Raw genomic sequence first — 23,683 nt, forward strand, 5'->3', positions numbered from 1 at the left:
AAAGTAGAAACTACTGTAAGTCCACTGTGCTTTGTTAAAAATATAACAATTAACAAGATGAGTTGTTTTAACATCCCTGGCTGTTAAGCTGACATTTAAAATATTTTTAGCATCCTATGTTTATGATTAAAACAGCTAGGATTACGAAAACAGAAGCCTCTGTGTGTTTTTTATTTTGTAGATCTTTAGGCAATAAAATCTCCATTTGAAAGAATGGCATCAGAGCAACCCGATGATGATTGGTTTTGTGCTTTCACAAATGTTTTAGCGCCCATCCATCTGGTCACTGATCAGGTGACCTAAGAATAATATTGTCTGATTCTGGTCACCAATAAATGTCTTTCTTTATTTCCAGTTATAACAGTAAATGGCCCATCAAAACATTTTTTTTTTTCAGGTAGCAGGTGTAAACTGATTTTAGTTAATTGTTAAAAAATATCCCCATTTGTTGTCACCAAAAATGGGTCGAGCTAGTCTTACTGGGGTCCAAAAGCGAAACCAAATATCACTTAAGAATTAACAATTATAGACTTTATCATAGATGTCATTAGAAATCAATGTTACAATACATTCATATCCATTCGATTTATTCTCAATTTTTACAGTAAATACAGTTAATTGACTACTCGCAAATTTAAATACTTTGTTAAAACTCTAGTGATTCAGTAATGAGTTCTAGTGATTCAGTAATGAGTTCAATGTGTACTGTACCTTGCGTCTCCCTCAGTGAGAGCTTGAATAGGCTCTATCCCTTGGTTAACTAACAATATAAGGACTTCAGTACAATAATTTTCCTGCTCTGAATTTCATGCCTCTAAATCAAATCTTCACTAAAATGGCATAACCCTGCTAATCATAAAACCAAGAAAATAGAAAATACCACATCTGTACTCAAATATCGCAAACATATATAGATAAGATGGATTTTGTTGATAGTTTTATATCAATAGATTTTCTAACATCGTTCTGGACATTAGCCAATCAGTCGTTAATCGTTGCTGTAAGCAAAGCTTTTGCTTTTAAAACTCTAAAATGTTGTTCTTTTATTTTTTGAAGAAAAAAACGACATGTCAGAGAAATCTGCAAATATTCTTTTTTTTCTAACATTGCATTAAGTATTAACTCAGCATGTGACATAGTGGAATGATCAATTTTAGGATTCATGCACGGTGACTAAAGCATTGTCTAATATAGAATTAAGTAGATTATATACTGCAGAGAAGTGCATGTGAGATCACAGAGAGGTCTGAAGCCAATCCTCTTTAAACCTGATTTGCTTTGGAGGTTAGAGCTGGTACGCTGTTTGCTGATTTTGGCAAAAGTTAGACTTTCATTCTGAGGAATGGCTCTGTTACATCGTGAGAGAGGGTTTTAAGCAGTCTGATTATGTACATTGCGCTCAGAGACATGGCTAGTAGTGTAAATAGCTCCACCCTGTGCTGGCTTGCTTCAGACTGATTGATTTGGAGGAAAAAGTAAAGTGAAAAGAGGACTACTGCTCAGGGCCAATCAATACTTCATGGATGATGGGCAGCGCTAAAAGGCAGTTGTGTCTCAGTTGTCTGAAGTATAAGCAGGACTTTTATCATGTCAAACATTCCATAACTTTAAAATTATATAATAACAATATTTACAGTAAGTTTCAAAAATAATGGATGAATGTTGCATGTTTTGTAAGGCTTCCAACTGCTTTGTAAGAAATAGCTTTCAAATGGCTTTCTGATAGAGTGTAGTACAGACACAATGTAAGATTAAAAAACTTAACACGGGAAGAGAGGTTAGATTTTCTATATTTTATTTTGCCCTAGGGTTTGATGCTTCTCCCTGAGAAACAATTTTGTAAAAAAGGGTTAGTGGTGGTACCCTTACTATATTAGAGGAATTAGTGATTTGCTGTTTGTTACTGTATATGTTTTGATTTAGCACAAAAGATGCCAAATAAACAGGGTTATAATATTATGGTTAAAAACAGAGACACATTCCTTTCAATTGTAGAGTTTTATATACATTGTTCATTATTCTGATAATGGTGGAGTTTTATTTTGGTCTAAGCTTTTCAGTTGAGTAATGATAGTGAAATCGCAGCACATCTAGTATCAGGTGGGATCCTCCTTTTATTTAGAATTCCTGTAAGTCATTCTGGCATAGATATAAAATCTCTGGAATATTCCTCTGAGATTTTTTTTCGTCCTAACTAGACAGCTCTATGCGATTGCAGAATATTTTGTCTGCTGCACATCCATGATGTAAGTCTCCTATTCTATCACTTCGGAAGGGTGCTGTTTTGGATTGAGATCTCAGGCTATTGGAGAACATTGACTTCATTGTGATGGATTTAGATTTTATGATTGATTATTGAATCACTGCAGTATTTAAGCTTGTTGATTCTTTATCATGTCAAACCAGTCTATGTTTTCTTTTGTTTTCTAACATCATGTGGACATTTCTCTTTCAACAGCTTTGTTGATGTTTTCTCTTTCTTTTTCTGGAACATTCTCTGGAAATCATAGTGTCAACCATAGAGGGAAATCCCACTGGTTCAGCAAATTCCGAAATACTCAGACTAGCTGGTCTGCCACTGAAGAACCATGTCATATTTTCTTAATTGCCCTTAATCCGCAGCACGATGTTTGGTGTGAATGTCAGCAAGTTGTCCTCCCTATGATGCTTCACTGTTCCTTTCAGGTGATCTAACCACTTTTGGATTAAGCATCAACAAGTGAGCCAAATAAAGTAGCTGGTGAGCAAACATGATACTCATCCAATTCATTCCAGGGTAATATCGCTACAAAATAAGACTTGGTAAAAATAAATTTGTACAACCAATGAAACTAATCAAATTGCATCATTTTTATTTTATTTTATCTGACCTCATCATGGCACCTCTCTCCATTTAGTGGATAGAAGATACTTTTGCTTAAACTGGAAAACCCCTATAGCAGTAATGGACTCAAGAAGTTTCTCACCATGCTCATAACTAACACAATCTTGATAAAAGGTTGTTTCGTTTGCTTTACCATAAACATGCTGACACGAAATAGGCTTCAGCTGCAGCTGAGAAACCTCTTGCTGAGCTAAAAGCTTCCTCTCTGTGTGAATTTAAAGTTTAGGAATCAGAACATATATCATTAATAACTTGATAGAAATTAATATTACTTTTTTTTTTCCTTAAACAGTAAACTGTCAACCCTAAGATTTTTCCAAAGAAAATGTTAGATCACTACTCAAGCCATTGAACTATCAAGAAACCTCCACTGTCTGAGGAAAACTTCTGGACAGTGCATTTGATAGTTGCAGTTAACGTGGCATGAAGAGACTGATTGACATTGCTTTCCATCACACCACCCTGCTAGCATAGCAGAACATGAAGCCAACATTTCATACTTCCACTGCCCCCTTTTCTCTTTCTGGTTTAGCATTAAAGAAAATATTATCTGCTGCATCACTTTCTGAGATGCAAAAGTTGCCAAATGTGGAACACAATGCGGAATACACAAAACCACAGCATCCATTTTGTTATGTCTGACCAAACATCTGAAAGAATATTAAGTTTACTTTGATTTATTTCAGTGTCAGGCAAAGGGGAAAAAAAGTGCTGAAAAGGTTTTAACAGATTGTTCATAGTTGCTGACCCTCATCGTAAAATTCCCAGCCACACTTAATTTTTTTGTCTCTCCAAAAAACCATTGTTCCATAACGGCATTTTGGAATCTGTGAGAAAACAGCAGCCAAAATGTTTTCGATCTTGTTTTATTTCATTTGTGGCCACAGGCCTTGATCAATTTTGAAAACACCTAAAAGACCTGTTTGGACTAGATTTGTAAATAATATACATCATTTTTTTATGTTTTAGAAATATTATGTTTGGCATAACATAATGTCCAAGTATTTCTATCTGTATATCTCACTGCAGCTTTCAATTTCTTCCTTCAATCCAAAACTGGATTGAAGAGAGAAATATTATAGACCACAGTGATATCTGCACATAACGTCAGGTATTTTCTCTGGAACAGCAGCTACCATATGGCCAATGTTTTCTTAGCAGCTGTCATACCACAGAATTCAGAAGGATGTCATAATGTCATACCAAATATTCTTTTCAAAAGTGTCAGGTGTCATTACAAAGTAAGTAAAAATAAAGTGAGTGCCAAGTGCATTAAACCGCCCTCTGTTTCTTTCAAAAACCTCAAAAAACAAACCTGTGGAAGCAAATGGGGCTCATGTTGTACAGTAGGAGTCTAACTCCACCTCTGGTTATACTGAACGGAGCCCGGACTCTTCACTGGCAGCGGCTGACATTATCTTGGAGGCTGCTCAAAGGGAGCCGAATTGGAGGTGGAATCTGAGCCAAGCAGTGGGATCCGATGCCGGCCTTAGTATCATACAAAGGGTTTCAATATAGAGCTGAATTTTGCACCCAGCAACACTTACAGACTATGCCATTAGACTGCAAGGAAATCAGCAAGAGAGAGTTTTTTTTTTTTGTAATGTTTTACTGTTATCAAAAAACACAGGAGTGAGTTTGCCAGATAGTGACGTGAGCCTGTTTTTTTTTAAAGTTATCTGTTGGAGCAGATTTTGACACACCGCCACTTGATATCGACGTGTGCTGTCTGTTCACAAATGTTTTAAAAGATTGTGCTTATCTAAAACCCACCGAAAGCATACTTTTGAGTGATTGCTCATCATTAGTTTGAGGATGTTTGCAGGTTTGATAAGTTCATTGAGAAAGAGAAATAGTACCTAAAACTAGATGAGCATTCAAAAGTGCATGCAAATTATTGTTATGCCTTCAACTAGGTTGTGTTTTAGTTTTCATTCCTAATAGTTAATTCAAGATAAATGTTCTACTCTTTTAAGATAACATAACCACTGTCATAGACCAGGGTTTCTGAACCCTGGTCCATGACAGCTTTTTGTACTGGCCATACTTTATAGCAGGGGTCAGCAATCTTTTTAAGGTTGAGGGGCACTTCAAAGGTACTGAGCCATACAGTAGGAAGGGCTACAGATACTGACCCATGAACTGCAAGGGTCAACGTTCACCTAAACTTTGTATATTATAAATATATTTTTATTTCTAATTTAAATTATTTTTCAATTACCTTATCAAAAAAAGAACAGTGGTGAGTTGCTCTATTTTCGGAAGACTCCAAGGACACTCCTTGAGGGCCCCTTGGTCCGCGCGGGCATAATGTTGGTGACCCCTGCTCTATATCATATGTAGTTACACTTGCCAAAGTAAAGAACATTCCAACAATGTCATTGTGCCAATATAAGACATTAGTACTGTAGTGCAAGTGGCATCAGTGTCATGCAAATGTCATAGGCATGACCCAATGATTATGCTATTCTATACAGACACTTTGTCTGCATTAGTGATGAATATTATGATGTATTCAGTACAATGAGCATTTGGATTGAAATATGTGGTAGAGTATACATGTTTTTATACGTTCTGCTAACAGTTATATAGCCACTTCTGGGCCTTGACTGTATATAGCAGCTGTTTCCAATCCTCCCCCAGGAGCTACCAGTAGCTTTACAAGGTTTAGTTGTTATTCAGTTAAAAGCAGTTTTAGGAAATATTTTGTTGATTTGCTTTAAATTTAGCATATTTTAGCCAATCATAAGTCTAAAACTTCCCTACTCATTAGAATACATGTTTTTTTCAGCTCTTATCCAGGGAAGGACGCAGATCTTGCTTGTGTTCTGATACTCTGACTATCAACGAATATTGACAGCAGCACAGTTCAGTCAAGTCTGAAAGAGGCAGCAAAATTATTTCCACCAAAAGGGGGAATTGGATTTTTGCTCCACACATATGAACCACAAGCGTGTGTGATTGATCTGTGGAGCAGGCCTAGTAAATGGTACTCAGCTTTATATCAAGTTCAAGGACCCCAAAACGCTTTACACTACATTCAGTCCATCACCCATTTACACACCGATGGCGTCAAGCTACAATTTAACCACAGCTGCTCTTGGTCTCCAAATTCCTTATGCAGAATACTTCTAAAAAGTTTTGATACTGTAAATGCGAATTCATTGTGGCAAGAAAAATAATCCTCCTTTTTTATCTACTCCATTTTCATTATTTTTTAAACAACAGCAGCTACTGCTATACTTACACTTCTGATAGATTCCCCAAATGTCAGTGTTATTTTTTGATACCGAGATTATTTAACCAGAGTTTGGAGCTGCTGAGGAAACCTATTGGGTTATTTTGAGCACAAACATCAGGAGAACCCGTGGGGCTTATAGAAAAAAACACACACAGGATTCATGTAAGACAAAAAAGATGATTGCATTGCCTTCTCGTGCTCAAGGAAAGCGGTTTTACTGTGAGAATAGACACAGAATGTAAAACATATTTGAGGAAGTCAAGGCTGAAATGTACTTTGTTTCTTTTTGTTCCAGGACCTCCTGGTAAGAGAGGAAGAAGAGGTCGTGATGGAGAACCTGGTATGTACATTTATATTTTGGATCAGAGATCAGAATCCTTTTGTTCATATAATTTAAAGAAAATTATGCAGTTGGACACCAGCAAGTTTTTCTACAGCCATAACTGCAGAATGAATATATTTAAGACTAAAATCTGCAAGACATTATTATTTCAGGACATGCTGGGATTGATTTCTTTCCTGCAGAAACTATACATTTTCAAGTTAAGAGGAGAGATGTTGTGGTTCCAAAAGAGATAAAGATATGCCTTAGTTTTTTCCTCTAGTCTGATAAATTGATTCTCCAGAGATTATAGTAGAAATAACATTGAAAAAGATCACTAAACATTTAACAACTTATTTGAATTGGTTGGGGAAAAAAAACAACCTATGATGTACTGTTGTGCAAAAAATAAGGTACACCCTGCTTTAAATCAAATACTTTGCCTATCACGACATAATAGAATGGTACTATCTCATAAATATTCATATGTAAGCCCAAAGGAGCAGACACTGTGTATACAAATGAAATTACCTATATGCCTAAATTGGAAATCAGTGAGTATTAGATGAGGAGAATTTTCTTTATGAATTGCTTTGGCTTTCAGATGTGTTATAACTAAAGCGATTACATGATCATGTGGCATTTGAGAGAATTTTTCAAATTGAAATCTTTCTGTTGAAGCTCTGCAAACTTGATGTCAGCATACAGAGTTTATTTGGTGAAAACATGTGTAGACTCTTATTGGAAGTTAAAAGAAGCAGTCATTCATAAGTTGTGTAAGTAAACTGAGAAATATTATTGATTGACAAGGGGACAGCACAGTTAAAGTCATAATCAGAGCAACTAGCCATTTTTAAATTGTTAACTTTGCTGATAAAGAAATGGCAATGGAGTGCCAAAGAAGACATAAAAGATTGATATTTACTCTTTAATCAAGCAAAAAGGGGTTTTATTGCTTTTTACATTAGCTTCACCTCATGTCAAGATCAAAATAAAAAGAGGGGAAACAACTCCAATAAGTAAAAAGGAGGTAGTAGATGGATTCGAGGTTCTAGAGTAATATTAAAAAAAAAAAAAGTCTGTCATTTAAGGCCATGCAACACTACGAAAACTGCAACATTAAGAGCTGAATGTCATAAAGAATACACAATCATTTAAGGCCAAATCATGAGGGAACAATAAAAGGAATCTGTATACATTTCAGTCCTATCGGATTTTTAAAACACTGCAGCCAAGTTTGGTGTATTATGTTTTCTATCGAAGGAAGAAATTGCATCATATTATTAACTTTGCAGCAATCCCTTATACAGGTAACAGTGGGAAGGAAAACTCACCTTCCATCCCTAGTCGATTAAAATGATGGAAATGTCCTGCGATTCCAGTGTGAGAAAAATACAATTTTAACCACAGTGTATAGTTTAGTCTCCATTTTCTCAGCAATAAGAAGTGCTAAATGTTTTCTGCAGTTTAGTTTGCTCAAAACATTTAGGGTGGCATCATGGATGTTCTTTGTCTACCAAATGGTGGAGAAGACTTAACGTGAAGCCATTTGTGAGATAAAGTTTGACTTAAAATGGATGCTAAAGGAAGGGTTAAAAGAGAACAGCATCAAGGTGGACTTAACAGATTAAAGAAATGTTATAAAACTAACTGAACTTAAACAGTGAAAAGAAGACTGAATTCTGTGAGATGCTAATTAGATCTTTCTATCTTCCTAAGTTTTCTGCAATGCACTGCTGGCAAAGGCAGTTCTGCATGTAATAGAATGTCCTAGTGAATCAAAACTTCAGATTGAAAAACTAGGTACATTCTTTTCACTGTTGCTGTAATTAAAATGTCCAATCTCCTCCATCTATCTCCTATACCCCCCATCCCTCCACTCTTATCTGAATCAAAAGTCCAGGCCGAACTGAGGCCTTGTATATCTGAGAGAATGAGATTTTGTACACTGACACCTCTACAGCCCAAGAGTGTCGCCAGGAATTGAATTTGCAGCAAGCGCATGCACTTTGCTGGCAGGGAGACGCATCCACACTCCCTTCACCTGATAGAAAAACTGATAATGGGCTCAGAAGTGTGTTAGTTTTCTGAGCTGAAGCACAGTGCAATAGAGCACAACGAAAGGGACTTGGGAACAAAGGTATTGCCCTTGTAAAAAAGAAATTAGACGGACAGCGTAGCAAAGGGAGTATGTCTGGATTTACTGCCTGAAAATGACACCCTTTGTCTTTGAGGGAAAAANAAATTAAACTAAATAAACATCTGAAATATATGAGTTTGTATGTAATGTATGAATATAATATACAAGTTTCACTTTTTAAATGGAATTACTGAAATAAATATATATAAAAATATATATATATATATATATATATATATATATATATATATATATATATATATATATATATAAACTTGTTTAAGGTCGGGAAAAATGAAAACCAATAAACTGAGGTTTGCTGTTCAAGTAAAACAGATTATATTCATTTATTTACTTTAATTTTTTCTTAATGAATAGACAATGATTCCAGGGATTGGTTTATACATCTTGTAAATTTGTATGGTTAGATTCAGTGTCCTCCTTTTTTGTATATGTAGCAAAAATGATGTTCCCGTGTATTGTTGACTGAAATGAAATGTGGGAAATCAAATGATAGACAAAACCTTCAATATCACAGCAGGTTGTAAGTCTGAAATGTTACCAGGCTTTTATTTTGATGAGCCAAACTCCCAGATAAACATCTATCACATCCGCGTATCTCAGATAGCCTCGTTGTATAGGAACATTTTTCTTTGCTTTTCAAGCTGAACAAATGTAGGGATTGTGAATAACTTTCTCTTGACAAGTCAATTGGAAAATAGCAAACCAACGTATTGTCTCCTGACACAGTGGTTGGTAGGAATATTAGGCCTCATCTGTGTAATATCCTGTTATATTAATGTGTTGACAAAATAATGAGGTTTAGTAGATGCCATCATGCCAGCAAGAACTTGATTTTTCCTACATATTTTTTCACTTAACACAAAAAGCTCTTTATTTGTAGTTTTTCAAAGGGACAAAAAGCTGAGTTATCATTTCTCTTATTCTGCAAAAGCAAAGTCCTTGACAGGCACAGATGTAATGAATTCCTTTCTAAAAGCCTTTTGCTATTCTCCCAGAAGTTCTTAAAACTCTGTTCATTTTTTACCCTAAAGCCAATCATGTGTTTTTCATGATCCACTCTGACCAAAATTATAATTTTTAAAGGCAGAAGGAAGCTTTCAGGCGGGCTTTGCTGAAGCTCACTGGAAGAAAAATTGGAAAAAGACATAGTGATATTTTCCGGTGTTAAATATGAATGAAATAGTTCATTAGGATCACTTGTTTGCTAACTGGGGACATACGGAAAAGGAAAAAAGTGGGATGAATAAGGTTTTTGCTCAGGGAAACACCGCAAAGTCAAAATGTTCTAACACGTAGTCATTGCTGGAAAGGTTTGGTTGAATATTTTCCTTCTATGCAAACAATCAAGACTTGTTAGTAAGTACCAGCGCCAATGAAAAAAGGAACAGATCCTTAAACTGGCAAGCTCCAGCAGCCGAGCGTGGCGGTGGAGTGAATAGTTCAAGAATGGACTTTTTAATGTCCCCATATGGATATTAAAATGTCTTGTGCTGTAAAGTGCTTTATCCTTTGACATTTGTACTAAAAACACTGTATGAATAATATATAGGTTTCCATTCTCTTTTGTTTAAATACAGATGAAGAAAGAGGTTAAAGTGGGACTTTTTCACTCAGAAAAAAAAAAAATCCTAGATGAATGAGGTAATTAATACAAAAAAGATTACTTCCACCTGATGTCTAAAAACAGGGAAAAACCAATCCTATATCGTGTTGCAGCAAGACACCAATACAAGAAAACCATAAGATCCTTCCTTCCTTCCTTCCTTCCTTCCTTCCTTCCTTCCTTCCTTCCTTCCTTCCTTCCTTCCTTCCTTCCTTCCTTCCTTCCTTCCTTCCTTCCTTCCTTCCTTCCTTCCTTTCATGATAAACAATAAATGAAAACCCCAAAATTATGGCAAAATGATGTAATTTCATTGCTTCTCTTAAGCAGAGAAAAAGAGATGCAGAGAATTAAGAGTTCTCCTTCCAGCAGGACAACACGTCCCCAAACACTCAGTCATAGCTACAGTAGAATGATTTAGCAGCCTATTCACATGTTTAAATGGCCTAGGTAATATCAGCTTTTAAATGTAATTTCAAACTTGGGGAAAACAAATAGATTAACTTTTAGTTTCAGCTGTGACAAAAAGGAGAAAGGGTAAAACTTTCTCTTCCTAGCATGTACGTACGCCAACAGGGTGGGGGGGGGCCCAGAATCAGCTCCCTCCCTTTTTGCCACAAAAAGCATTATTTTTTTTATTAAAGATGTTTGCGAGGAAATTGGAGCTTTATTCTTAAGTGTCATGAAATATTTTCCCAAAATATTTTTTGGGAAGTACCACCACCAGATATGTACACCCAATGACTGTTCACTAGTCTGTTACATCATGAGGATTATAACAATTTTGTTTATCATTTTAAACTACAGTATGTTACTTTCTTCTCACTTCATGGTTATCCATTGCTTTGTATTCAAAAGTAAAATCCCATTTAAGTCTGGGGTTGTAATACACTTTCCCAAGTTATAATTACCTTCCTTTCTACATTTATTCCTTCCTATACTTACAATTTTTCAGTCTACTTTTCTTTGTTTCTACCCACTTTTCATACTTCCTAGCAACTTTCCTCCCCCCTTCTTTGTATTCTGCGACGTTAACTTCCATTCTTCCTAATTGTTCTTCTTTACTTCTTTTTTTGTTACTAACATTTGCACTACCCTAAATTCTCATAACCTTTGCCAAAATATTTGCTATTTCATCCTCCACAAGATAGCCTTTTCTTGAATTATGTCTATTATTTGTAACTGGCTAGTAGAATGACATAAAGAATGTGAAGCTCTATCTAAAGATAGAGCTTTAAGCTATCAATGATGTGAGATTATAAAGGTGAAAATGATTAAAGTTGGATCGGGATGATTTAATTATTGTACCTCCACAAACACCCAATTTATTTGTATACAGAAGAAGGTTTGCCGAAACCTTGTTCTCCTTTAATTCAATCATTCATTAAACAGCATATTAGCTTGGCCCACTAAGTCTCAATCTCATGACTTCTCATGGGCCCCAGCTGTCAGACCGATTTGAGCAAATCATGGAGAAGAGCGGTTCAGGGGACGTGGGGATGGTAAAGAAATAAAATCCTTTTTCTCAGGGTTGAAGCAGCTGGGAACCTTTTTAATAAAAAGTCCAATATTTGCTTGGTTCTGGGAGTGTAGCATTGTTCTCTCACAGAGTCCTTTGAGCTTCAGTAATTGGGGAAAAAGTGTCACCTCACAAAAATCATTGGAGATTTTTAACAAGCACACAACCCCTTGTATAATAAAATCAGAGCCACTTACAAATTTAAAATGTGATTGCCATCCCTGATGGCATTTTTTTCTCCCAACTGGATGGAAAACAGAAAGTTTAAGTCCTTGGGAAAAATACTACCTATATGGAAAGGAGATATCTAATTCTTATTATCAATCGATCATCAGTGAAACTAAATGATTGGAAGAAACAAAGAAAATACTGTACTTGAAATGTTGTAAAGACATACATAAACTGCATCCAAATCTGATAGAATTACAAGGAAATGCATGAGCTTACAAAAACCCAGCGACAGTTGGGTGTTAAATTATTTCCACCTTTAGTATTTTTTATTTAGCACATTATGAACATATTACATGCTCATTATCTTTTAGAATAAATGTCCATATTTTGTTGTCTTTAACCTTAGTTCATTATAGAGATGCTTGCACCACAAAAAAAACTGTTCTTTAGTAGATTTCACCAAAATACATAAACTCTTAAATAAACATACTTCAAAAGGCTTTCTTACCTTGGTTGTTTTTTTACCCTCTAAACTTCAACTAAGACAGATATTTCCTAAACTGAGCATCCATTTGTATCTCCTGTTGGGCTTACATCAGTTAACCCATGGAAATGGTGAAATGAAGAATCACGCAACAAAAACAATGGTAGAACACATTTATTTCCAGGCAAATAAGGTGCATAACAAAAATATTTAAAGAAAACATCAAGTTTCTTCAAAAAATGTAAACTTTACATAAAGATAAGCTGTATAAAGTCTTAATTGTGATTGTAGCTTGCCTCAGGAAAAGCATCCATCCATATCTGGTAGCAGGTTGTAATGACTTGCTGGGGCACCCCCTCAACATGGGAGCAGTTGAAAGGACACAAATACAGAAAACCTAAAATACTATGTGTTCATATATGTATGAAAATAATAAAAAGGGTGTATAAAACATGTATGGAATGTTGACGCATCTTTTCGCATATACTTTAGTTTTCATGTGATTCTTGTGAAATACATTGTATCATATTGTATGAAATCGATTCAGTGACCACTTTTAAGAGTAAGACATAAGTTTTAATGATGTGCATTATATACAATAAAAATGGAAATTATTGAATGCTGGCATTTCTTTTTCACATGTCTAGGTATTCTCCTTTCTGAAATAGTGATACTTTGTGTTTGATTGCAATTTAAATATAAACTAAATCAAGTTTTCTTTTCTTTTCTCTTTCAGGACCTCCTGTAAGTATTCTTGCCTTGTGACTTCATTTGAGAGTTCAATGTGAAGGTAAAAACCTGAGGTCCTGTTCTTTGATCTATTCATTTCTTTAAGTAAAGAGAAGAATGCTACAAGGTCTAATAATAAGAACAATTATTACAGTAGTTATTGAGGAGCAGGAATTAGTTAATTTATGTTATTGTTTGATTTTCCTTGAAATCAGTTGTTTTTTTCTTAATAAGGTTTCTGACAAGTTAATCTGTAGAGAAGCTAAACAGTCACAAAACAATCATATAAGTAACAACTCATTAAATTGTATAGGCATGTCATGCAAGATATTCCTAAAGGACAACAGATATGCCTCAGTAATCCTCACTACCTACAAAAAGAGGACAGCACAGTCTTACTCTATTAAAAATACTTCATAAATGTTTTGGATTTTTAGCCTACTACCTTTGTAAGTGCATGTGCTGTCTATGGGTGTAATATTGGCATCTCCAACTCCCTTATTTCTGCTGTCACTATACTTGGCGGAGACAGAAAAACGTTTACAAGTGCAGCTATATTTGACTTATGATTGGTGATGTAATAATATGTTAAAAAAAATGGCTGCTGTTATTTTAGGGATATTATATCAGGTATTCAAACTGAGTCTTTTAGTATCCGTACAGTAACAGCTCAGTTCAACTTTTGACTTAAAAGAACTGCCAATTTAAAGCTGAAAGAAATAAGTACTATAGCTTAAAAGTGTGGTAAAATTGGCTTGGAAAATCGAGATCTATCAGGGTGTTTGAGCAAACAATTAGGAGGCCAGATTGTGATAAAGTTTAGACGTCCAAGGTTGTACAAAATAAAAATCATAGAGAGGATATCCAGCTAACTAACCAGTTACTATTAGTAGTACTCAGGAAAAGGCGGGCTCAGAGGTCCAGGAGCCTGAAGCCAGGTCAGGCAAACAGATCAGAACAGGAACAGACAGTCTCAGAGATCCAGTAATCCGAAGTCAGGTCGGGCAAACGAATCAGAACAGGAACAGGCAGGCTCAGAGGTCCAGTAGTCGAAAGACAGGTCAGGCAAACAGATGAGAACAGCAACAGGCAGACTCAGTGGTTGAGAGGCAGACCAGGCAATCAGAAACACTAAGGTACGCTAAAAACACTCTCGCCACAGGCTGTTGGACACAACATTATTACAGTATGTAAATTGTGGCATATGCTGCTTTTTTGTAAACAAAAGCAGCCAGATAATATTGTATTATTTTATTTAATTGTATTATAACAAGGTTGTCTATACATTAGATGAAGTAAGTAAAGATGTAAACTCAGAAATATGCAGCAGTACTTATATTAGTAAAGTAACGTAATAGCTTGTGACGTTCAACTAGCAGGAATAAGTGGTCATACTACATAATCAAATTTACTTCTTCATCACCGCCTTTCTCTAATAGGGACCCTTGTTGCTGTCATCTGGGCAGTCTGCTTTATAACATTCCTCCTACCATCATCCATCCCTGGCAGCTCCCAGAACCTGCAGAGATTATCTCACCTCATTACGCAGGCTGCGGATCACAGATTCACTCCTCAGAACAGATGGAAAACTTCAGACTTTCCCCTAAAGATGAGGAAAAAACACATACATGCAGACATAAGCAGTAGGGTTGTGACAGTTTGCTTTATAACCAGGTCAAGCGGGCAGTGCGTGCATATATATGTGTGCGTGCGGCTATTTTCTTCTTTTGTACATAGCCCAGAGGCAAGTGTGGCTGAATAGGTATAATAGCGTGTGCCGACTGAGCTGTAAAAGTTGTAAGTTAATCCTCTGAGCCTTCTCAGACACTCGCTCGTGGGGCTCTGGGATATAAGTAAGTGCAGGTGGTCTAGCTTTTCAGTTTCTTTTGCCAGGCCATATAGCTGACAAATGAAATCATTCTGTGAGATGCTGCGAAATAGGACAGAAGTCGAAAAATCGTTTGATATGTTTGCATGGATGGAGAAGTCCATCTCTTCGCGTACTGGAAAACTATTTCATGAATCACATAAACCAATCATTTGTGTGAGACTGTAAATTTGATCCACTTGAATACCTGACAGTACTCTACCAGTACTCAACCAGGTGGTTGCTGCCAATATGATTTTGTCAGGCGGAATCAATAGCAAGAAATATGTTAGAGCAGAGAAAATAAGCCCTGAGCACATAATTTTGCACGATATATATATATATATATATATATATAAATATATACATTCTCCAGTGTGACAGGTAGTAAGTATTAAAAGCCTCCTTGAAATGGCAAAAAACACAACTCTAGGAGGAAAACAACTGTTGTTTCTAGTGTACGATTTTGACCCCTTCATAAACAGAAAAAGTATAGAAATTTTAGGGTTCTGGGGGACTCTATGCCAGCTTAATGATGTTTTAATTGGATTAATGTCAGGTGATTAACTCTTTTCAAAAAATTCCTGCTGCTTTTATTTGAAGACTTACACTACGATATTGTTAAATCATAGTCCTACGCCATAATGCTCCCACCTATCAATTACAGTGTTGATTTAGAATTCAGCTGAATGCACCGGTATTAATTCATACTAATAGTACAAGGGTTTTCTGTCTGTTTTGTTTCTTGTATTTCTGTTACTCCACCTTATTTTATGAAGCAAAATTTAAGGGTTAAGTTGTTTTTGTGTCTTTAAGTGAACTACTTGAGTTGTCCTGTTATTTAGGGTGAATGATCTGTCTAGAACTTAGTATATTTAAGGAGAAAAATACAGACATCTTCTAAGCTCATTTTTTCGTGTAAAACAGTACTGAACTAAATTTACCCAATAAAAAAAAAAAAAATGCCATTAAGCACTCATAGTTGTATCTTTATGGAAATGACTGATTCTGTACTCTGACAATGGCTTAGCCAGTGCTGACCAAATCTGAAAGAATCAGCAGTCTATGTGATCACATGTGGTTTCTCATTTGGTATGCCCACCCAGAGGATGGCAGGGGACACATTGCTATAAATATTCATTAGCCATACTTTGACTCGGGAACACCAAGTAAATTCTACACAGCCCTCTGATCCCTCCAAACAAACCAACCGCTGCGGAAAACATCATCACAGATCCGCATGACCTAATTGTTGTTCTTTGAAACTGATAAATGGACAGGAACACACAGTTGTTAACTTCTATAGGATTTAACCTCTTTAGAAGCTTGTGTTTCCAGTTACACATGGAGAAGTTATTCGCTTTTGTTTTGATTTCCATTTTATTCCCAACTCTTGAGTTTTTCCTTCAGTTTTAAAGCACCAGTTTGGTGATGTTGGGTTGTTTACTTATTTGTCTATTGAAAACAAAGAAATTGCAGACTTTGAAGGTTTGAGTTTGAGTAGTTCTGATCTTGAAGTTGACGCTATAAGGTTATTGGCTGGAACAACTTTCAGAAGAAAAAGAGAAAACAGAAATTGACATTTTAGTGTAAGACACACATTGCACCAAAAAGATGTTAAACAAATTGCAGCGCATCATTCCACTTGAAGTATGCTAATGAGCTGGTTACTGGACTAGGCAATATTTACACAAGCAACTTTTGCTGTTTCTTCCAAAGATGCAGAAGCATGTCTCTGTCTATGATTTCCTCTATGTGTCATGCCCATAATGAAAGCTAAATTGAGCTCCAGCTTTCCTAGTTGGAATTTAGGAGGCAATGTTGTTGTTTTACTAACTGGGAACTTGGAAAGTTTGACATATGATAATATAGAGAATGTGCAATGAAAAGTCATTATAGTCCAGCCTGTGACAAATGCTTAAGGGTTTTTTGTGTCGGTGGGGCCCGATGCTTCTGATCTAAGTGATTGTTGACATAATTAAGTTTAAACTATGAAATATTTGGGGTGCAGTTATCGGGGTTCTTTTTCTCATCTTTCTGGGAATATGAGAGTGGTTCCTGTGAAAAATAAACCTCACCACTGAATGTGCACACCATTTAGCACCAATCAGGCATAAAACACTGCCTGAGAGACTGCACTCAAACACTCGTTTACACTGATGTTTTTTTTCCCTCTTTTTAAACTCAGATTCCAAAGAACATTCAACAAAAAAGTAACATACCTTAAAATCTTATTAAAATGAAAACACATTTAAAGATGCTACGATGCTCAAGTAAAAAAAACAAAACTGCCCTCTCAGGCAACACCTGCTACAGTGGAACACAAACCCCCTCTAAGGTCATGTTAGAAGTCAGGTAAATAAAGCTTTATATTCCTGAATCTGTGTTTGACAAGTAGTTTCAACCTCCCTACTTCATCTGCTGAGATTTCTGTGATGCGATTAGAGGATGATCTGTCACAAAGTATGAATTATGCATCTGCAATACGGCGATTAGGGGAAGTGTGGCGATGATGCACCCTCAACCCTTCATTTGATATTCGCCACAGCTCTATACCTTTTAATAAAACATCCTTCCAGCAGGAATTTGATCACTTCTGCTCATCTGCCCCTACAGCATATTTAACTTAGCAAACTTAGCAAACACATTGGTTCATTTTTTTTTTCTTTGTTTTGTTGGGTCAAGGACTTGAAATAAAAAGGTAATGTATAGATACAGAACCTTACTAAAGTATAAACACCCCTTGAACTTTTAAACATGCTTTTAATGTTAGTTTCGCAAACTGGAATGTATGTGTTTGGATTTTCAGATTAGACTAACCTGGCAAGCCGGGTTGATAATGTGTAGCACCCAGGTTTAGTTCTGCACATAATCAATCTGGGGCTTCTCCCTTCTATTCTGTTTAGGAATAAGAGGGAGTTTTCAGCACAAACCTTTAGAAGTTTCCAAAACAAAGCCTTGTGTGTGTTTGGTTTTAGCTCATTAAGGTGAGAAAGAAAAATTTCAGTAGACACCATGAGAAACAACAACAACTAATGCTTGTAAAAGTAATGTTCTCTGTGTTACGATACGATACATATCACGATACTTGGGTCATGATACAATATTTTCTCAATATTGCAATATCACTAAAATTTTCCCAGTTATGAAAATTAAATGTATAAATAAAAGCAAGTGCTGTATATGTTGATCAGAAAATATTGATCATTCAGTTATTTTAGCATCCATGTTGTTTGGGGTCTGAGCTAGACCACATTATCTACTGGGACTCCCTAAACTACAGAGATGGCGCTGCTAAAATTGATATTATGAACTGAAAGATCGATAGGATATTGGGCAGCCAAAAATCTGTATCGCCGAAAAGAATGTTTCCCACACCCCTAATTCTGACAGATGTGATAGCCATAGTTGGCTCAGTTATGGGCTTGGAAGCTTCATTTCTCCACAGCTTTTTGTCCTGCGATGTACTACTATGTTTGACCGATCCGTTTTGGGTCAGTCTCAAAATAGTTGAAGGAACAGTGCAAGATGGATTCTTGTGTTTTTGTGAGAACACAAGTAGCACAAGATTTCAATTTGCAGGCAAACCTAAGAAGAAACATTAACACAAAATAATGCATGATTGTGTAGTAGCAAATGAAAATGCATGAACTCAGAATGAAAATGATTATTTTATTAGTACTGTTTTCAAAAAGTATCTTAAAAATGAAGCCTTTAAACATCAAATGAATGAGTTAATACTTTGTTTTGAAAGCGGACAGCTCAAAACATATTGGTCTTTGTTCATCTAAAGACACAAATTTCTGTTCATTCCTCTTTCCACACAATCTGTAATCAGATTGAATAGACAGTGTTTGTAAACATCAAATCATCATGTCACTATATGTTGCTCTAAAACCCACTGTTCTGCATGTTTTAGATGCTCTGAATAATTCAATACCAGGCTTAGACCACAATTTCAGTTAAGTACTTGTGGGAATACATGAAAAACTTGTATGACTCCAGTTGAAGTTGGATACCCCAATATCTAAATCATTCTATTGTAGCTTTGGCTTTAGGTTTTGAAACATTATTCTGCTATAAAGGCCTGGTCCCTGATTTTTTATCCACTGTAGGTTGTCTATAACGTTTAAAGGATTTTGTTCCATAATTCCTTTCAACTTCGCTCTATATCCATCTTTCCATCAGCTCCCCAACAGCTTCTATAGTAAAGAAAATAATCCTTAGCACTATGCACCATGTTTTACAATGGACATAATATGTAAATAGAGGTGTGAAGTTCTAGTCTACTGACAGAAAATAAGCTTTATTTAGAGGTCATGAAATGTCTCACACAATAATACTTAACACGCATAAAAGCAACAAGTAAAAAACTAAGAAATTTAAGTGGAAACAAACTATATTAATGAATTAAATGATTAGCTAAGTGCTTTGAAAAGTATCCACAGAGTCAGAGAGTGCAAAGTCAAAGGGAGTTTGTTCGAAAGACGGTGCCAACACTCTAGAAGACCTCAGATTCTAAAACAGGTTCAAGCGACCATTGGCAGACTTTGACCTTCTAGGTGAGGTGTAGGGCTGGATCAGACCAGTAATGTAGTTCAGCCCCTGTCTATGAAGGGCCCTAAACATAAGGACCAGGATTTTAAAATGTATCCTGGAAGTGAAAGGAAGCCAATGAAGGGAGAGGAGTGATATGGCTTCTCCTGTTTGTGTGGGTCAGAAAACATAAAGCAGAGTCTTGCTCAAGTTGTAGGCAACTGGGCTCCTTCTTGTTAAGACAGTGAACAAACTGTAGACAGCAGTATAGTCTTAAAGTTATAGTGGAGGATTTTCATGAATTTTTGAAAAGATCCACCCTCTCCATTTAAAAAACAAAATGCATCTGCACATAACTTGTACCCACTCCAGAGAGGGAGTATTAAATGTCTGCGAGAGCGTGCACGAGCCCATTTCTCCTTGTGCATGCTCGGTTTAAAAGTTGCTGTTTGCGTCACTCATTCAAGCTTACTTTCCAAAACAGGATTTTCAATTTTTCCACTATATCAGAGTGACCACCAGGAAGTGAAAATGGGGACGAGAACGTAGGATGGCCTTATGTAAACATATCACCAGAATGATTGACAATTAGGAGGACCACTTATTTAGATGATCCACCCACAAAAAAAACATCCTGTGCTATACATTTAAGGAAATTAAATCATGGATAATTTCTCCCTGTGAGATGATTTGCCTCACCTTGGCGATGCTGTGCAGATGAAAATAACAGTTTGTGGTAAAAATTTTTGGAATGTTGTGCAGGGGCATCCCCTCATCAAAAATTACATTTTGGGACCTTCACAGAACAGCTGGACTTATACTGAAATTAAGATAAACTCTGTTAGGTAGCACTTTAAAAATTCATATTTATCAATCCCATGACATCCATAGATGTTTGTGGTTACAACATGACATCATGAGAATAGGTTTAAGGAGTAACAATACCGCAAATAACATTAAACTAAGAGACTCTGCCCCTTAGAGTGGATCTATCTGAGGTGACAGCATGTTTCTGGGCTTGTAAGGACAGCTGGGCCTGAGGAAGCTTTCTTGCACTCAGTATGACCACATTAAGAGCTTGACCTTTTCAGCTATGAGTTGCCTGCACAGTCAGTGCCCATCAGCTGTAGCTGTTTTCAGCAAATGATGCTCAGGGAGCTTCACTCACCGCGATATGAGGCAATCAGCGGGATACTTTTGCTGAGCAGGCTGAATACTCACACAGTTTAAATTTTATGTTTGCTGTTAAACAGCCTTCACATTCCTTGCATTTAGATCAATTTTCCTCCAGTTGAAAACATCTAATGAGGAGAAATGTAGATGACTCTGCGTGTGGTTTTGATAGAATGAACAGAAGGCTTGGGAAGGAGTGAAATACTTTTCCACCTGGAACAAGGAACAATTTTCCAAATTTCCTTTCCAAAACAAGAGTTTTCTGGGTCAGACATTCACGTATGTATGACACAGGGACCATTTGAACTTTTTTTCTTTTTAAAATGTGTGTGTCTTTGAGGAGAGAATGACACTTCATGACAAAAAATTCATACAAGCTTGATTTACATTCTGGCATTGTACTCGACCAAAGACATACAGTATATACACACATAATCGGACGCACTATCAGTTTCATTTTACTTCGTTAACAGGGTCCCCTCTCCCACAGGGACATCCAACACATAACAACAAGCAGACATGCTCACAAAAACACACACAAACATACACACACACACACATTAAAGCCATTTTATGCCGGCTAATTGTGATACACTGTGGATATGGGAACCAGATGCCATTCCCAAGACAGTTTTCCAGTGTGGTTTTCCTATCCCTGCCTAACCTCTGCGCCCAGATTCCCGCGACGAGCTCCAGCCACTTGTGGTCATCCGCTCTTGCCCATTCTGCTCTGATTACTCACATCCCTGTCCTCCATTAGTTTCCTGCCTTGAAGAGAAAAGTTCCCCTGGGGCCCAGCGCTAATATGACCGAGAGTTCCCATGCAGAACTAACAGATGGAGGTGTACTTAAAGATATGAGGATATCCTTCAGTCTGTTGCAAGTTTACGTCGTTTTGCTCAGCTATGTGTTTTGGAACAACTTTTACCAGCTCATATGTTGAAGTAATCATCAAGCTTGTAGTAACGTGCCAAGGTTTTTAACTGAAGGTGCTGAAATTATACATTCATTCAGGTATAATAACAGAAGAAGACCCTGGCTTTAGATTAAACAGAAGAGGCAATTCATAGTACTTTTTTTCCGTTTGTTATGTCACCATGTAGGGATGTACCAGATGCTTGGCAAGTGACCAGAAATGGTTCATTTTTCAACTGGTCTGCAATAAATATTAATCAGTTGTTGAGTCATTGTTTAGTACTTGTTTTTGTTATCAGTCATTGTTATCCGTTTATTTTCATGGTTGCATCTTCTGTTGTCAGCACGGCTATGAAGTTTCCACTCCTGTGATTTCTACATGTGTGCTTGTTGATTGTTGCATTACATTTAAAACAATTTATTTCCTTTGTAATAGTCTTCACTGTGCCCTTTCTAATAATATATTTTCCAGATTGACCTATTAAGATAGTGTGAAGCATTAAGGGTGCAAAAAGACATAATTTGCTACAAAGTATAGACAATTTCAGGGATATGATATAAAAAAATGCACCCTTTCCCCCTTTTTTTTTTTTTTTTTTACAATCTTTGGCTAAAGAGCCAAAGATTAGACAGCTCAAAAAAGGTTCAAGGTTTGCTCCTCAGCTTTCAAACATCATGTACTACATTTCGTTTAGTTTGGTCCAAATCATATGAGTTTGATGGACTGTAATTCTTTGTGTTTTTTTTTTTTTTTATTCATATAAAACCCCAAGCTAACCAAAACCTGTCGCTACAAACCACTTTAAAATGCTTTAGTCTGTTTTAATTAGCTGTGTTCAGACAGTGGTACCAGATAACAATTCAGAAAGCAGATGCTGTGTTCCGAGCAAGAACAGAAATGAGAATTTAATTTGCCATTGTCCTTCTCTCCACTATTTCTGGCATAATTATCCACACGTACAATCCTGCAGTGACAGGGTGCTGCTCTTATTTTTACAAGAAATATACACCAGAAATCTAACTAATTTGCTGGAAGTTGAACCCAATCGTGGGAAGTTGTTTCCAATGAGAAGTTAATGAACTCATAAATCCACTGACCTTAGGTTTAGGTTTTCTTACCTTTCTCTTGATCTTGACATTTTATGTTCAAAACTTGAACAATTCAAATGTGTCATTTATATAAAACAACGGTTTGAATTGAGTCTTTAGTTAAATCTATGAATTATTTTACAGTTGAATAAAAAAAGGTAATCAAAAAGGATTTAAAAAATTGACAAATTAACTGCGAGAATTAAAATGATTGCTTTAAATAATACACCCTAAAGTTGTATAAGCTTTAAATTTCTACAAACTATATACACTACCATCGTTTATTAGTTTGTATACTCTAATGCATCAAACAATCCAAAGCAAACCTACTACAGAATGGCTTTTAGTCTAAGCTTGCAGCCTTGGTAAATGGTAAATGGCATGTACTTATATAGCGCCTTTTTTCAAGTCAGGTAACTTGACCAAAACGCTTTACACTACATTCATTCACCCATTCACGCACACACACTCACTCTGATGATAGCAAGCTACATTGTAGCCACAGCTGCCCTGGGGCTCACTGACAGAAGCGGGGCAGCCGTACACTGGCGCCACCGGGCCCTCTGACCGTCATCAGTAGACAATGCAGGTGAAGTGTCTTGCCCAAGAACACAACGACAATTGAAATGTCAGAGCCGGGGCTTGAACCGTCAATCCTTTCAGGGCAAACTCCTACATCCGACGCCATTGACGCCACTGTCGCATTCTACAGGTAACTCTGATCAATGTTGGATCCCATTTACTCTTTAAAAAAAAAACACATTTTTTTTTTTAATAGACCAGCTTATTGATAAGCTATGGTCCTTAAAGCTGCAGTCTGTAACATTGAGAAGAGAGCAGATTTCGACTGAAAATTTGAAGAAAAACAGGTTTCACGCCACTCCCCCACCCTCTCTGCTTCACTCATGCCCCACCTGGTGGTCGGGGTGGCGGGATTCAGCGTGTGTGAGCTATGATTGAAACTCCATCAGACGCTCCTCTGGCTGTGA

The 23,683-nt window shown here is 36.5% G+C and overlaps 1 protein-coding gene across 10 annotated transcripts in view; it reads left to right on the forward strand.

Annotated features, from left to right (window-relative positions):
* col25a1 (collagen, type XXV, alpha 1) overlaps positions 1-23,683 on the forward strand; it is a 226,343-nt gene that overhangs the window by 107,134 nt on the left and 95,526 nt on the right. For all 10 annotated transcript variants that reach the window (XM_015377305.1, XM_015377306.1, XM_015377303.1 and 7 more), the window contains exons 3-4: positions 6,421-6,465; positions 13,122-13,129. In XM_015377305.1, the coding sequence (XP_015232791.1) occupies positions 6,421-6,465; positions 13,122-13,129 (53 nt within the window). The remainder of the gene's footprint in view (positions 1-6,420; positions 6,466-13,121; positions 13,130-23,683) is intronic.

The sequence above is a fragment of the Cyprinodon variegatus genome, unplaced genomic scaffold, assembly GCF_000732505.1.
Source record: "Cyprinodon variegatus isolate N-32 unplaced genomic scaffold, C_variegatus-1.0 Scaffold151, whole genome shotgun sequence".
Classification (NCBI taxonomy): domain Eukaryota; kingdom Metazoa; phylum Chordata; class Actinopteri; order Cyprinodontiformes; family Cyprinodontidae; genus Cyprinodon; species Cyprinodon variegatus.